The sequence below is a fragment of the Lactuca serriola genome, chromosome 6 (genome assembly GCF_051521515.1).
Source record: "Lactuca serriola cultivar US96UC23 chromosome 6, Lser_US96UC23_V15, whole genome shotgun sequence".
Classification (NCBI taxonomy): Eukaryota; Viridiplantae; Streptophyta; class Magnoliopsida; order Asterales; family Asteraceae; genus Lactuca; species Lactuca serriola.
Genome location: NC_136413.1, coordinates 63,530,958 through 63,548,689, shown reverse-complemented (window position 1 = coordinate 63,548,689; position 17,732 = coordinate 63,530,958). Strand labels below are relative to the sequence as shown.

The window sequence follows — 17,732 nt, the reverse complement described above, 5'->3', positions numbered from 1 at the left end:
CTGCAAAAGCTATGGAAAGCAAACGTCATGATCCTCATGAACCTGAAGATCCTAGCGAACCTCAAGGTCCAAGCGAACCCACAAATGACCGCACCACATTCCCGGGGGAGGGTTCGTCCACACCAAAACATCCTGGTTTGCCTTTCCAGGTAGAGATCTCACTTCTAACAATGAACCACGAAAGTCCAACCGAGGGGGAGAATTCTGAACCGGATGTTGAAATTGTTTCATCATTCGAGGGGGAGAATGGTAATACGAATGATGACGACACTCAATCAGAATTTGAAGAAGAAATAAATGCTGAATTGGATCCCACTTATGATCTGAATTACCCTCCACTCACAAAATGGACACGAGATCATCCAAAAACTCAAGTAATTGGTGAATCGTCTGAGGGAGTTCTTACACGCTCTCAACTGAAAGCGAAACAAACTGGTTTATTCTCTTAAGTAGAATTATGTATGTTTAATTCGTTTGTTTCCAAGATAGAGCTGAAAACAGTCAATTCTGGACTTGATCACTCTGATTGGGTATAGGCAATGCAAGACGAGCTAAATGAGTTCGAGCAAAACCGATTCTAGAGATTGATTCCCACGCCAAAGGATGCATCTGTGGTTGGTTTAAAATGGGTATTCCAGAACATGATGGACAAAGAAGGGAACGTGATATGCAACAAGGCAAGGCTAGTGGTTAAGGGATATTTTCAGGAAGAAGGGATAGACTATGAAGAAAGCTCCGCTCCTGTAGCAAGGTTAGAATCAGTTCAGATCTTTTTGGTATACGCTGCTCACAAGAATTTTGAAGTCTTTCGAATGAATGTCAAGTGTGTGTTTTTGAAATGAGAACTATAAGATACTGTGTACGTTGGGCAACCACCTGGATTTGTGAACAAGAAGTATCCTAATCATTGCTACATTCTGGACAAGGCGGTTTACGGTCTGAAGCAAGCCCCGAGAGCCTGGTATGAAACACTAACTTGCTTTCTAAAAACGTATAAATTCAAACAAGGTTCGGTTGACCCAACCTTCTTTCGCAAGAAAGAGGGTGAACACCTAATGATCATCTAAATTTATGTCGTGACATCATCTTCGGTTCCACGAATCCTAGCTTAACTGCTGAATTCCGAAATTTGATGGAGAATAAATTTGAGATGAGCTCAATGGGTCCGGTTAACTTTTTTCTTGGATTGAAAATAAGACACGAACCTGAAGGCATCTTCATTAATCAGGAGGCTTACACAAAGACTTTACTAGCTATGTTCGGTATGATGGGAGACTCTAAAGTAAAGGTTCCAATGGCATTCGGAACGAAGCTCACACTATCTCTGGAGAAACCAGCTGCTAATATGACACTATATCGTCAAATGATAAGGTCTCTAATATATCTAACAGTTAGTAGACCATATATTGTGTTTTCTGTTTGGTATTGTGCCAGGTTCCAAGCTAATCCACGCGAACCTCATATGGTTGCTGTGAAAAATATCTTCAGGTATTTGAAGCGAACCTCATCTCTCGGTCTTTGGTACTCGGTGGAATATGTCTCCTTTTTTCAAGCATTCTTTGATGCCGATCTTGGAGTATGTGGTCTAGAACGAAAGAGCACAATTGGCGGGTGTCAATTCCTTGATGGAAAACTCATTAGCTGGTAATCCAAGAAACAAACGTGTGTGTCTCTTTCAACGGCCGAAGCTGAATATATTGCTGCATCATCTTGCACTTCACAAGTCATATGGGTACAAAGTAAACTTAGAGACTATGTCCTGAACATGAAGAAAATACCCCACTATTGTGACTAAGAAAGCGCTATTCAGATATATCACAATCTAGTGCAACACTCCAAAACGAAACATATAGCACTGAGATACCACTTCATCAAGGATCATGTTGAAGATGGTAATGTGGAAATTCACTTTGTTCGATCCGCTGATCAATTAGCTGACATTTTCACGAAAGCCTTACCTGAAGCAAGTTTTAGTAAAATACTCCAAGGCTTAGGAATGATGGAATCTGAATCAGTACTGAAACCCTTTTTGCCTCACTAAAATTGGACAAGCGAAATAGAGTGAACGCTCAGTCTATTTCGGTTCCAGATTTTTGGGGAACCGAAATGAACCCAACGCTCAGTCCATTTCGCTTCATCACTCTCAAGGTGAAGTTCCGGTTGTATAGTTTTTGTACACTATGTATTTCTTTTCTCAATTATCTTTATGTCTTTCATTTCCTTTCATAAAATTCAAAAATATTTTTTTTGTATTTATTTCTTTTCAGAAAATTCATAAAATCCAAAAATATTTCCTTTTCTCTTTTTATTATTTTTCAGAAAAATTAAAACGATCAAAAATATTTTACTTTGTGTTTAGTTTTATTCTTTTTTTCTTTTTCACAAATAAAATCAAAATATCAAAAATATCACACTAAAAGGACTCATAAACAACTTCCAATGATGGAGCTGGGGCAGGTATAACTCTCATTATCCTTGTACTAGCTAAGTGTCCCTAGGAGCATGATGTTGTATGTTGTCCAAAGCCTCAAATACTTCAAGTGAAGCCTTACTGAGTCGATATATACAAATCGATTCCTCCCAACCAGGCTGATAAAATCACTTAAGTCACGAGCTACCTGACTCTTCTCATATTGAGTTAAGAGTTAATTGCCTGGTCACTTTCGTATAGCAGAGGTACTTTCGGTTCTTTAACCATCTCTACACCTTTTCCATCATATTTCATTTCATTCTTGTAACCCTTGAGACTCTCAGCATTTACCATTGAGGTTTACGGTTACACAATATCTGCGTTAATGATCTTAGTTTCGTTTCACCACGTGCTAAGTGGAACCCAAAATCCAACACCTATAATGAATTGACGGTGAACAATCAAACGTTCTAGTTTTCATCCAAGTATTAACGAAACAACTTGAGTGGAAGGTACCACGAAATCTCTTTTTATTTTTGAGCGTTCTTTATGAAACTGTCTAGCACCAAGAATTTTCTACCCAAAAGGATCCAGTTTTTTTTTTTTTTTTTTTTTTTTTTTTTTTTTTTTTTTGATTTATACAATACCACCAAGTCGCTGAAAAATATTCAAACCTATTTGTTTTATATGCTACATTGGTCTCACAAGTACTTCATCCCACTTTCGGTCTTATATCAAGCTCCATAGTGTGATTGAAGCGAAAGCCACCCTACTAGCCTTATACTAAAAGGATGCCTTTCAATGTGTCTTAATAAGCATCTGATCGTAATTTAATAGGAAACCACAAAGACACTACTAGGTCTCTCTTGACTTTGAAGGAAGAGATTCGTGCCCGGGATCCACTGTTTCGTTTCTTAATTGACATCACTTAAATCCCGCAAATATTTTGCTTTATTTTTTTTTCTTTGGCACACGTGCATGAAGATCTTTATGATTTTCCACAAGTCTTGATCATGGTACTAATGGCTATTTCTCAGATATACAGTTCTGTTTGATATGTTGTGATGGTACAATATGTTGGGAGCGAAGGCTATTTAATATGAAGCGAAAGGGTGACTCAATATTTCAATGGGAACTTGAATCGTGACAAAATTAAAGAGAAGGTGAAAGGATAAGATTTTAAAAGGCGCGTGAATTTGAACCGTTTCCTTTTCTCACGCCGCCTAACATGCTTGACACACTTTTCGGGGTAACAGTTGTCAAATCGTGCTTTTTCAGGCGTCACGTCAGAGGATTGTACAATCATAAATTCAGATTTTTCTCTCTGATGGTAGTCGTATAAAGAGGTTTCTCACCTTAATTTTACACCCTTACCACCTACAAAATCCTCTCGAGCATTAAACGGCGATTTCTCTCTACTGTTCATCTCCTTCTCTTCAGGCTTCATCAATGGCAGACTCATCTTTAGTTCATAAACAAAGTGCACTGTCCTCGCTTCTTACCATCAAGCCAAATCAAAACCTGATCATCGAACTCTCTCCTTTCTAGTGTGATCCTTACATGATTCAAGTGGTTGAATGCCTCAAATATTCACCACTTGTGGTTGCCCTAACCAAGGTGGAATCTGTCCCAATGTCACTCCTTTCTCAAGTCTAGTCAACAACGGTATACGATAAAGCCAAGGAGAGGATTTTCTTTGAGATATTCAATCAAAAGACGTCGATTTCAAAGCCTAGGTTTTATTTGTTGCTAAGGTTAATCATTGACGACTCCATGATCAACCCAAATTCTATCGCTACGACTCAACTATTTAGCATGTTTTATGATATGTGGTACACTGAAGCTCTTACCACAGTGACGAAATTCAAGAAGTCTTGCCTTCCTCCACACTGGAATGGTCTTTTTACTCTCCTCTTTAAGGGATTATCAGAGAGGGTTGCAGGGTCTGATGGGGCAAGCAAGGCATTCATGACTCTACTCTACGGTCTGTACTATGGGGTCAATGTGGACTATGGGTCTATTCTATGGACTCAACTGGTTCAAAGCCTCAACTCAACTTCTCGCTATTCTGAAATCTCATGTGGTAGGTTTTGGACCTTATTTACTCAGTGCAATGGAGAAGTTCCAAATTTCAACAATGGTAGACTCTTTTATGTCATCGATCGCTACTTTTCACACGAGAAAAAATGTTGTCTCTGATCCAAAAAAGTTTCTGTTCATTGGTTCGGTTCCTGAATCCATGTACGAGTGTGTTTCTGGGGAAAGCAAGCCTATGAATGAATACAAGAAGCTTCCTCCTACAGGACCGATGCAGCGCACCCCTGAAATGAAAAGCACGCTAGATGCTACTAATAAACCAGCGAAACGTGGGAAGAAGGTTGAATGAAGAAGCGAGAAGGAGGGAACCTCATCTAAAGTTACTATGCCTAAAAATAGAAGTCTAAACAAGCATCTCCTTCCGCTCCTAAGAAGCGCAAGATCAAGAAGAAGGCACACAAGACAAATGCTACTTCTTCAAGTGATTCAGACTATGTTCCCTCTGACCAACAACCCGAACCAGAGTCTAGCGACAATGATGATTCTCAACATGAGAGTTCACTCCGAGGAGCTTCGCCTCCACCTTCACCAACTCATCAAGGTAACCTCACCTTACCTCCTTCCTCTCCAGCTCACTTTGTTCCTATAACAATTTCTCCGTTCCCTCCTCCCATCTACTCTTCAACTACAACTTCTACACCAATGCCAACCCATTTAATCACCAAAGTTACTACCACCACCAATTCTACAACCGAACCTCAAGTTCGTGTCAACGTATCTGATGCGGGGGCACCTACTTCAGAAATCGACACCCCCCATTACCTCTAAACCTCTATCTCCACCTCCCTCTGATGAATCTGACACTGTTCTTGGTGGAGTGGATATGGAGTTTAATTCCTTTTATTATATCCCCTACAGAGTTCAGAGCGATGATGATGATGCACCTGTAACGAAGCGGCATTTAAGGGATCTGAATGAAAAGCTTGACAAGTTGCTTTCTTGTTCCTCTTCCACTCCCAACGAGACTTACTCTGAGGCTGCTATCAAGGCTATGTTGGCAACTTTTGTCAAGGATCACAATTCCTCTATTTCCAACGCTACCAAAGCCATTGAAGCTTCCACCTCCTCTTGTCTGAAAGCAACCATTGTTGTTGAAGAATCCACAAAAGACTACGAGCAAGCGACCGAAAATGTCGAAAAACTAATTTCTGATGCTAATGTTTTTCTAGATTCTCTTCATACTGCTGCTCAAAAGAACGTTCAAACAATTAATGCCTCTATTGACAATCTCACAAACTCGCTTCATGCTGAGAAGAAGCATTTTAAAGAGGCACGCCAAAACATCAAGTCTGACTACACCGAGCTTCAAACATCAATCCATGCCCGTCTTGATAAACTCTGGGCTGATCTTCCTTTGAAAACACAGTCTTGGATGAACTTTATCTCAAAACCACAAAGGTTAAGACTCAGGCATTGAAGCTTACTCAGGCGAACAAGGAAATTGATGACCTCAAGTCTAAGAGAGCAGTTATCAAAAGTTGCGTTGGTGATGTGCACTCTCTTCTCTCGAATCTCCTGGAAGCACATGATTCGGTCCTTACTATTACTGTTCGACGAAACTTGGCTAAGAAGCTAAGACCAACTCTTGACATACTGAGTCGTATTAAGGTGTTCCAGAGACTGTTGTCCCTCCGAAACAAGGGGGAGATGCAAGTCAGGGTCAACCACAACAACCTCCAACAAGCAAACCTACTTCACAACCGAAAGTCACCATTGAACCGAAGGGTAATGAAGCTTCGAGTTCTAGTGTGAAGGACAAAAGAAAAAATATAATCGGTGATAATGATGAGGAAGAAACCGAAGAAAATGCACACAAAAGAAAGCAACATGATCGAGAGCTTTAAGAAAAGCTTCGCATTGCAGAAAAAGAGGTAGAGAGGGAAAGAAAAAAAAAGAAGTGAATGATGCATTGGAACGTAGAAAATCTCTATTTCCTCTGTGGATGTTGGAGAATCTTTTAAAAGAAGCAATCGAGTCTCCCAGCACTCATTGGCTCGAACCGGTCATCTCTTTTGATCGTGAAAATTCCAAAGACTCTTAGTTCGACATGCTGATCACCTGAAACGCGTTTGTATTTCATTGCTTTGAGCTATTCGTTTCTATCCCCTCTCCTGACCCGAAGGTTGATCGAGAGCTAATTGACTACTATATCACATTCTCTCAACTAAAATACCTGATCTGGAGCGCACAAAAGATCACAACGGTCAAGATATTGAAACCAACTTGAGCAGGGAAGTTTATATGTGAAGTTTAAGGTGACCCGAGGCTCTGATAGCTCAGTTCATATGATCTCACTCGCTGATTTGCCAAACTTAAACCCACATGATTGGATCCTCCTTATCAATATTTTGCTAAATGATCCAATTCAATACGAGCCTATCATTGATCACATCAAACAAATGTTGGTGTGTTGCATTCTTGAAGTTGCCAAGATAGATCAAGAGACCGCCTCTACCTTAAGGAAGAAGCCTACAATCAAACCAATTGGGAAGGCAAGCGACGTCAACATGATGCAGATGCATAAGATCGACCTGAAGTATCACACCGTCATGTTCACCAGAGCCAAAGGACAAAAGTTCTTGTTCGCTCTTGATAAAAAACACCTGTTCTCCACTTCTTGTCTGGAGCACATTCTTGACATCATTTACATGTGTAATAAAAACAGTGAAGCTGATACCTAAACTATTCAAAACTGTGAAGATATCCACCCTCACTCAACCGAACTGATCTCTCGCCTCAATTGACGCAAAGGGGGAGATTGTTGAGTCTAGGAGTTGCGTCATTGGGCTTATTATCTTAGTCCAATAATATCACAGTTTGGGCCTGTCCATTCGTGCTTTTGATATTAGGGTTTAGTATTTATGGTGCATGCATTCATCATCTTTTGGACGTCTAACAATTATTATCTCTTTCATTGTACTGTAACCCTAGCACACCTCTACAGTAGAAGTTCTTTGTCGAGCTCTTCTGAGGTGTTGCGGTTTTAATCATTCAACACTTGTTTGATTCACCGTGTGTTCATACTATTGTTTACTTTCTGATTTACTTGTTAAGAATCTAAACGATCTTAAAAGAGTTTTCAACTCATCACCTAAGATTAATATTGATCCAAGTTTTAGGAAAATTCATCAAAAAAGAAGAAAACTTGTACCTGGTAGGAACTTAATCATACAAGAAGAGTTTGAAAGATCGCTTAAAGATAACATGATCAATGAAGTAAAATTCCCAAGATGGCTTTGAAATGTGGTGGTAGTCGAAAATAAGAACGGAAAGTGTAGAGTGTGTGTAGACATTATCGAACTTAATAATGGATTTCCTAAAGATACTTTTAATCTTCCAAACCTAGATTCTTTGATAAATGCAACTATATGTCATGAGATCCTTAGATTCATGGATGCTTTAGTAGAATTTCAAAAAAAACCAAATGAATCCTTCATAACAGGAAGATATAACCTTCATAACCCCAATAGTTATATAATGTTTTATAGTAATGCATTTTGGTTTTAAAAATGTAGGTGTGACATACCAAAGACTAGTAAACAAGATGTTCAAACATCAACTTGGAAAAAATGTGGAAGTCTATATAGATGACATGGTGGTAAAATCCAAGAAAATTGAAGATCATCTCCAAGATCTTGAAGAATCATTCAACATCCGGGATCAATTCAACATGAAGCTCAACCCTTCCAAATGCCATTTTAGTGTCAAAGCATGGAAAGTCTTAGGCTACATGGTAACACTGAAATGAATTAAAGCTAACCCATAACAAATTGAGGCTATCTTTAAAAAGTCTAAGGCATCTGAAAGATCCAAACCCTTTTACGATGTCTTTAGGAAAAATAAAAAGTTTGAGTGGACATCAGACTATGAAAAGGCATTCCAAGAGCAGAAGAAATATTTATTATCGCTTCCTTTTCTGGCTAAGCCTAAAGATGTAGAACCCTTGTTAGTATACTTAGCCGTGTCCAAGAATACAACAACCGTAGTTTTCATCAAGGAGCAAGATGGTACTCAACGTCCTATATATTATGTAAGAGGTTCTTAGACGCTGAAACCAAGTACTTAAATGTTGAAAAACTAATCTTGTGTCTTGTTTCTGCTTCAATTAAACTACACACTATTTTCAAACTCGTCCTATTTGTGTGAAAACTAACTGTTAGGGCCAAGATCCTCAATCCTATCCAGGTTCCTAGATCTCAAAGATATCTAAGGATCCTTAAACTTATCCAGGATCCCGGATCTTAGAGAAGTCTTAGAATCTCGAACATACATCAGGATCCTAAACATTGCCATTATTATTTCCCAACAATTTTTACGGCTATATTTGTTTTTTTATTTCTATCACGTGGATAAATGGTCAACATATGACTCATTCAAAATGAAGAATCACTCTAACCATGCTTAAAACCCGGGAATACCAAGTCATAGCATGCTACAAATACCAGTTCAATAGGATCCCAGAAATCTCGAACTTGTAGTTACTTAAGCTAGACTATAAATACACTTGTAAATGACACACAACGGGCACACTCTTCTGATACCTTATAGACCTAGATCTAGGAAAATAGTTATAATCGTACTTCTATCATCATCTTTGTAATTTACATTAAAATCAATAAGAACATACACGGAAGATGATCATTATCACATCCTAAGGGTTTATGCTGGAGATCCTTGCAAGGATCAAGGGCTTTCGTTGTAAACTACTCGTGTTATTTTTATCTCCATTCAGTACACACATTATTCACAACACCAAAACCTCTAATATACCTTGGTTGATATCCGCTTAATTAATTTTTGACCAAAATAGTTTTGCACGCACCATAGGACCGCGCTGTTCTTATTTAACGAAAATTATGTCTACACAACTGTTAGGGTCGGGATCCCATAATTACATTTGGGATCCTCAATATTTCCAAAGCCTCAGGATCCTTAAGCATACTTCAAGATCTTGATTATTATCATTTATTTTCTTGACATCTATAATGGTTATATTCTTCTTTACTTTTCTCTCATGTGCAAAAATAGTCAACTAAATACTTATTCTTAACGAAGACTCATCTTGACCAAGCAAAAAGTCCTAGAATACCAAGTAAACCAACGTTCAAATTCTGATTCTCAAAGGATCCTAAATTTATCGGACTTCTTGTTATTAGCATTAGACTATAAATAACACATGTATTCATCACACTACACACACGATTAACTCATCTATGATACTTGTACTTAGATTTACACATTCACCTCTCCAATGACCAGTTTTTAATCAATAAAATCATCAAGGCAGATGATCATTATCACCTCCTAAGGTTTTGTGTCAAAGATCTTACAAAGGATCAAGGGCTTTCCTTGTAAACAAATTGTGTCACTTTGATAATCATTTTGTACTTGTTTTACCCTGAACATCGCAGGCTCTCATACAATTTGGTTGAGTTTCACTTGTGTAATTTTTGACCGAAATAATTTGGCTCCCACCATGTGTTCGTGGTGTTCAAAACCTTTCGAAAACCATGTCAACGCATTCGACTCTTTCTTCTTCGACGATTCTTTCCATTTCCTCCAAAAACATTCCACCACCTCCAGCTGGAGGTCCCAAAAAGACTCCTATGTGCCAGAGAAAAACAGTACTCTAGTCACTACTCCAAGATCCCAATATTATCCGATATTGGTCTCCAACAACTATATTTTTTCCATGATGAGGAGGATGGAACAACAGGTGACTCGGAAACAAGAGGATAATAGGAAGGTTCTCAAGGAAGGGGAAAGAATGAGGGTAGAGATCCTCAAACCTTAGGAAGCTTCACCCTCAATCCTACAACCTAGTATCCTAAACTTCGACACACGGGATCCTTCATAAATCATTGGGATAAAGGATCCTCAATACCAACATCTGCTCTTGTCTGGGATGCTACTCCTAACGAGCAGAATCATGTGACTTAGGATCCCAATGAAACCTCCCGCACACCTAATGCTAAGAATCCTGGTGACTTTGTAAATAATAATGCTTTTAACACTGGCTCTATGGTCCTTGATACAGGTTTAAGCCCGATCATGGCTAAGGAACTTTAGCAATTAAGGCGAATGATCTCGAGCGATTCCAGAGTGGTCCAACCTATACAGGAAGTATTTCCCACAAGCCACGGGATCTCAAGATTTTTTCCGGCAATAGCTGATACCAAAGTCCAAAAGCGCTTCCAAATCCCCAACATGAAGCCTTAAGATGGGACTACAGATCCTTAGGAGCACGTGGCACAGTACATGGAAAGAATGGAGATCATCCCTCTTTCCATACACTTAAAGGAAGCCTTCCTATGCAAGGGTTTTAGTTCAAAACTCACATGATCAGCTTTAAAATGGCTTCTTAACGTTCCTCCTTACTCTTCTACATCATTTGCTCACTTTGTTAATTTAATTAACAATCAATTCTCTTGTAGCATAACATTCGAAAAGATCACTAGTGATCTTTATGGAGTGGTTCTGGATCCTAAGGAATCCCTTAGGACTTTCGTGAACAGGTTTGACAGGGAAGCTCTGAGTGTCCTTAACATCGACATGGTGACTGCAGTTGAAGCCTTTAAAATGGGATTAAAAAAGGACTCCCTTTTCTACGAAGACCTCGTAATGACTCCATGCAAAAGGATGGACGAAGTTAGGAGTAGAGCACTAAGGTTCATTAGGCTCGATGAAGACAAGGAGATCCAAAAGAGGAGCAACCCACCAAGCTCATACGATCATCCCAATAGGAAGGTCGAATCGTTTGACCAAAGATCCTATAAGTCAAAACCATATTCCAAACCTGATCATCATAGGGTTAATGCCCTTGAAGATGAAGGAAGGGAAGAATACTTTCCTATGATTACTGACTATTTCTTTTCTATGGATATTTCAGGTATAATATTTTCTATGCAAGATCTTGGTGACAAAGCAAGATGGCTAAGAAAGGGAGAAAAATCTGCAACTTGGAAAGACAAATCCAAATGGTGTGCATACCACGTAGATTTTGTTCATATCAAAGAGGATTGCATAACTCTCAGGAAGGAGACCAACTACATCTTAGGAAAAGGATACCTAAAAGAAATCCTTGGAAGAAGGAAGGCGAGATCCAAAGAGAAAGATCAGGATCCTCAGAAGACCATTGAGAAACTAGGATCCCCTCCAGCTAACGGAAAAGGTAATCAATGTGATCTCCGGAGGATCTGACATTTGTTGTACCTCTTATTCTATAGCAAAGAGGCATGCCAAGGTGTCAAAAATAGAAAAACAAGAAGGGCCATGGAATAATATGTCAATCATAAACAAGAAAGAGATCACCTTCAATGAAGTAGATAGACAAGACATCCAAGATCCTCACAATCACAGATTGGTGATCACTCTTTACATCGCCAACAATTTCATCAGAAGGATTCTTTTCGGTAGAGAATCCTCAGTCAACATTATACTCCTGGACGCATTGAATAGAATGAACATCCCAGAGTCCGAGATAGTTATAAGATCCTCAATGTTGATTGGATTCAGCGGCGAAACCAGACACACAGTCAACGAGATAAAGCTACGTATCTACATATAGGGGGTAAACTTTATGCAACATTTTTTGTAATTGATATGTTATCCCCTTACAATGTTATACTAGGTAGACCATGGATCCACCAAATGAAGGCTGGCCCATTGACATATCATCAGTGTGTGAAGATGCCTACCCCATGGGGGACAGTGAAAATCACAGGAGATCAACAACAATCCAAAGAATGTTACAAGAATCTTCAACAATACCACGACAAGCATAACAATTAAAGCAGGGGGCACGAGATGTGCTAGTAACAAGAGATCAAGATGTAAAGGAAGTTCCCCTGAACCTTGAGGATCCTGAAACCAAAATTCTCAAAGGATCCTCAATGCCTGAACAAATAGAACAAGATCTAATAAAATTCCTCAAAGATAGAAGCAAGACATTTTCATGGAAGCACGAGTACATGAGAGGCATAGACAAAAATATAATAACCTATAAACTTAAAACAGATCTATCTTTCATACCAATACACCAAAAGAGAAGGGTGTTCACACAGAAGAGAAACCAAGTTATACAAGAAGAGTAGAGAAACTTCTTAAAACAGGAATTATCAAGAAGGTTAAATTCCCAAAGTAGCTAGTTAATGTGGTCATGGTACAAAAGAAGAATGGTAAGTGGAGAATGTGCATAGACTACACGGATCTTAACAAGGCGTTTACCAAGGATCCTTTCCCTCTACCACACACAACCTCCATTATGGACGCGACATCAGATTGTGAATTATTAACATTCATGGATGCATCAGCGGGATTCCAACAGATCCAGAAGGAATCATCCGACCAAGAGGATACGACATTCATTACTCCAATTGGTATCTATTGTTATAATGCGATGCCATTTGGTTTTAAGAATGCAGGTGCAACATGCCAAAGGCTAGTCAACAAGATGTTTAAAGAGAAACTGGGGGACACCATGTAAGTCTACATTGATGACATGGTGGTCATGTATAAGAAAGTTGAAGATCATCTCAAGGATGTTGAAGAAGCCTTTGAAATACTGGATGAGTATAACATGAAGCTAAATCGCTCCAAGTTTCACTTTGGAATGAGATCAGGCAAGTTCCTAGGATAAGTGTTGACCATAAGAGGAATTAAAGCAAGCCCAGAGCAAATCAAGGCCATCCTCGATCTAAGATCACTATCCTCAACAAAAGATATTCAAAGACTGACAGGAAGAGTGGCAGCCCTAAACATACTCATCTCAAGATCCTTAGAAAGATTCAAGCCTTTCTACGACATCTTGAAGAAGAAAAAAGGTTTGGGTGGACCAAGGAACACAAAGATGCTTTCCTAGAACTTAAAAAATATTTAAGTTTAACACTCTTATTGGTAAAACCATTAGATGGGGAACCACTTCTTCTATACCTTTTAGTATCCTCAACCACGATGAGTGCAGTCTTGGCTAAGGATCTTAACGGGAACCAACATCCCATCTACTATGTAAGTGAAAGTCTCTTGGATCCTGAAACCATGTGCTTCCACCTTGAAAAACTTATACTTGCATCAGTAACTGCTTCTACAAAATTACGACACTATTTTGAAACACGTCTTATAAGTGTAAACATTTGTTATCACTTTAAGAATGTTATGAGAAAACCATAAATGTTAGGAAGGATGGCAAAGTGGTCTCTGAAACTAAGCACATATGACATAAAGTATGAACCAAGATCCTCGATAAAATCTCAAGCATTGGCAGACTTTGTGGCTTACTTTAGTGATCGTCTACAAACTGAAGTAGAAATAGAAGCCAAGAAACTTCTAAAAGAAGAAAACATGGGAAGATGGACACTATTCACAGATGGAGCATCATAACACAGACGAACTGGCATAGGGATCATACTAAAATCGCCATAGGGGGACATCCTATACTAAGTAGTCAGCTGTGAGTTCAATGCAACGAACAATTAGGCAGAATATGAGGCACTAATCATGGGATTTCAATTAGCCAAGGATCTTCACGTATTCTTCGATTCTTTTATATTGACTAACCACTTTAATGGATCATATGTCGTAAAAGGAAAAATACTAGCACTATATCTCCATACCTCCAAATTTGAAGCATTTAGCCTAAACCAAGTTATTAGAGAAGATAATGTTGAAGCAGATTCTTTAGCCAATCTAGGATCTTCTCTTAGAATCCGGCCATAAACCAAGATCCCGATAATCACGAGCATCCTGAAAATCGTGAGGAAACTACCAATGTCGCTACTATCGAAGTCCCCGGTCCTCAATTTCCTTATCACGATCCTAACATCAAGTATCCTTCCCCAACCTTAAGATCCTGGATCCAACCTATTATGGAATACCTCCATAATGGCACGATCCCCAAAGAGTAAAAAAGCAACAGAGCATTCAGAACAAGGGTTTCAAGGTTTGTAATAATCCAAGGTAAATTATATAAAAAATCGATAGCAACTCCATACATTAGAAGCCTAGAAGATTATGAAGCTGCAAAATTTCTAAAGGATATACATGAAGGAGATTGTGGCAATCACATTGGTGGTAGATCCTTATGCTACAAAGGGTTGAGAATAGGATACTACTGGCCAACCATGAAGAATGATTCCTTCCCACATGCTCAAAAATGTGATGTTTGTCAAATACATAGCCACATCCTACATCAACCAGCAGAACCTCTACATCCTATCATCTCCCCTTGGCCATTCATGAAGTCGGGGATGGATATCGTGGGCAAATTCCCGGTAGCTACTGGAGGAAAAGTCCTCATCCTAGTGATGACTGACTACTTCTTGAAGTGGATAGAAGTCAAAGCTTTTGTTCAAGTAAGAGACAAAGAGGTAGTCTCATTTATTAAACGCAATATCCTGACCAGGTTCGGGATCCCTGCCGAAATCATATGCAACAATGGATCGTAGTTCATAAGCAAAAGGACAAGAGACTTTTGCACGAGTTAGGGAATCAAAATGATAATGTCCACTCCCGTTCACCCTCAAGCCAGCGACCAAGAAAAATCAAGAAACAAAATCATAGTCAATCACTTGTGGAAAAGGCTAAACGAAAAGAAATTAAGATGGACATAAGAGCTTCCTTTTGTGTTATGGGTAGATAGGACCAAAGTGGCCACATGTCAAAAACCATATTTTTTGGTGTTCGGAGTAGAAGCAATGATCCCCACAGAAGTGGTGATCGCAATGGAAAGATACTTACTTCAAAGTCAAGAAAATAACGACAGGATCCTAGCCCTGTATCTTGATATTATTGATGTACTCAAGGATCTTGCCATGATCCGTATCCTTGCTCATCAAAAAAGAATCACCAATGCATACAACAAGAATATAAAGGTCAGAAGATTCCAGATAGGAGACTTGGTGTTAAGGAAAACATTCAAAAATACCAAGGATCCTAGTGCAGGTAAACTGGCACCTAAATGGGAAGGTCCATATATCATAGATGTTGAAGCAGGAAAGGGGGCATATCGGCTAGCTACCCTCGATGGAGATGTCCTGCCAAGATCCTGGAATGCTATACATCTTGAATCTTATTTTATATAAGTAAGGTTAGTCATTTTCCAATTCACTCAAGGTACAAATACTCTTTACCTTTTACACATTATTTTTATTACTATTTTCTCTCTTCAAATACCATTACTAACTTAAGAATCGAAGGGGCATTAGCTAGACTAACGCCCACCCCTAGCAAAAGGTTGATGTGCGCAGGGACTCAAGGATCTTGAAACACAAGGATCTTGACACATAAGGATCTTGACACATGAAGATCCAAGGATCCTGACATACAATGATCTTAACGTTTGAGGACGCTAGCACTTAAGAATCCCACAGCTACAACGTTCTATATTTGTAAACACAAGTATAGTAACTAACAATAGAGACTGATCATATCTCCTACGAATAAAGATACTTAATTCCCTCTAAGGTTTAAAGAGTTAATTATCTATTTCATATGAGTTAAGGTTCCTACACCTCGCTTAGACGCAGGTTATCTAACTATGGGATGTGAATAAGGGGATCATTTCACGTTGCAGTGACTTGGAAACCCTATTATTTTTTAACATAATTTAAGATCCCCAGGTGATTCCTAAGTTTCATATTATTTTCATGTTATCTCAATTTGGGATCTTCCCCAGAAAATACACAAGGTTCATAACATTTTCATGTTATCCCAAGTTGGGCCCTTCCCCAGAAAATAACTACGCTTTATAACATTTGCATGTTATCATGCAATTGGGATTTTCCCCAGTAATTTACTAAAGTTTATAACACTAACGTGTAATATCGGACTGGGTTTTTCCCCTGAGATTTTCCAAGGATTGTAAAACTAACGTGTTGTCTGAAATTGGGAAGTTCCCCAAAATTATACAAGACTTGTAGCACTATCATGTTGCAAAACAAAACTTCCCTCAGTTATTTTTCAAGTCAGAGTCATTTCCATTTGATTCGTACGGTAGAATCCTCCCTAAAGTTTACTAAGTTGCAGAAAATCAAGGATCCTCCTTAATGAACTCTTAAAGCAAGGATCCTTCCGTGTATGAACTTCATGATCCCATGGAACCAAGAGAATTGTAACTTTACACTTATCCTAAGTTAAAAGAAAGTGGATCCTAAAGGTCATAAAGCCAGAGGATAATCAGGTTCTATCTATCCTTATTTCTTAAAATTTGTCTTTCTTATATGATGATTGAAGATTGGTTATCCGAAGGGATCTAAACTATTTTGAGATCCTAAATAGATTACTAACTATTTTAAGGTTATTCAGATCCTGAGATTTCTTGCAAATCATGAACTCTTTAAGATTCTGATTATAAGGATCCTCGAAAATCCTACTGCTACAACCACACAATTCAATCAAGCACACAAGTAAAGATATAAAGCAACCATAACATAAGGGGTTACCCACCAACCCCACAAAAGAAGAAAATAAAAAAATTATCTTACAAACCCATATTCATTCAAACTGTTTTTAAAGAAAGCATATCAATGTTATACTAAAAATTGATCGCCACCACCCCGAACCGCCTCCTTTTTGTCCTCTGCCTCCTTCAGCTATGATGCAGGATGATGAATAGCTTTCATAGGCTTGTCAGTCAACTTGGTCAGGGCCTCACGCGATCTGACCACATCCCAGGATCCCCATTCTCCAAATCCTCCTAAAGCTTGATCTTTGTCTGCCAAACAGTTGCCGCAACACTAGCTTTCACCTCAGCTATAACCTCATCCATCTCAGCTGCATGTTCCTCCTCCTTATCGGCTTTTTCCTTGCATAGCATATCCGCTATTGCCGAAGCTCCTTGTGGATCTCCTCTTGCTCCATCAAGGCACGCTCTATTTGAGCAAGCTTTTCCTTGGAATCCTTATTAAAATGAGAGACATGATTAGCCACCTACATAAAAACCAACAATAAGTAAAAGGAAAATTTAAACTAAAAGGATACAAAAGCAGTTACAGATTGTGAGAAAGAAACCAACTTCCTTAGTGCTTCATTTGTCCCTAGAATTCAAGATCCTAGACATAAGAATATTTTCTCTTATGGGATGATGAAGGCTTCACAAAAAGGTCATACTTGGTCTTCTTGGCAGGAGTAGAGGGTGGGATCTTTTCCTTTTTCACAATGAGCAAAGCACTAGACATATCATACTTAAGATTAGGCAAAGTGAAGCGAGCACTAGAACGAGTAGTTTTGG

General features: G+C 38.8%; 1 protein-coding gene across 1 annotated transcript; it reads left to right on the top strand.

Annotated features, from left to right (window-relative positions):
* Window positions 1-11,059: 11,059 nt before the first annotated feature.
* On the top strand, window positions 11,060-12,298 carry LOC145059841 (uncharacterized). Its single transcript, XM_079007616.1, has 3 exons — window positions 11,060-11,678; window positions 11,734-12,060; window positions 12,138-12,298. Exons 1-3 carry the CDS (start codon window positions 11,060-11,062, stop codon window positions 12,296-12,298), a joined length of 1,107 nt encoding a protein of 368 aa, XP_078863742.1.
* The last annotated feature ends 5,434 nt before the right edge of the window (window positions 12,299-17,732 follow it).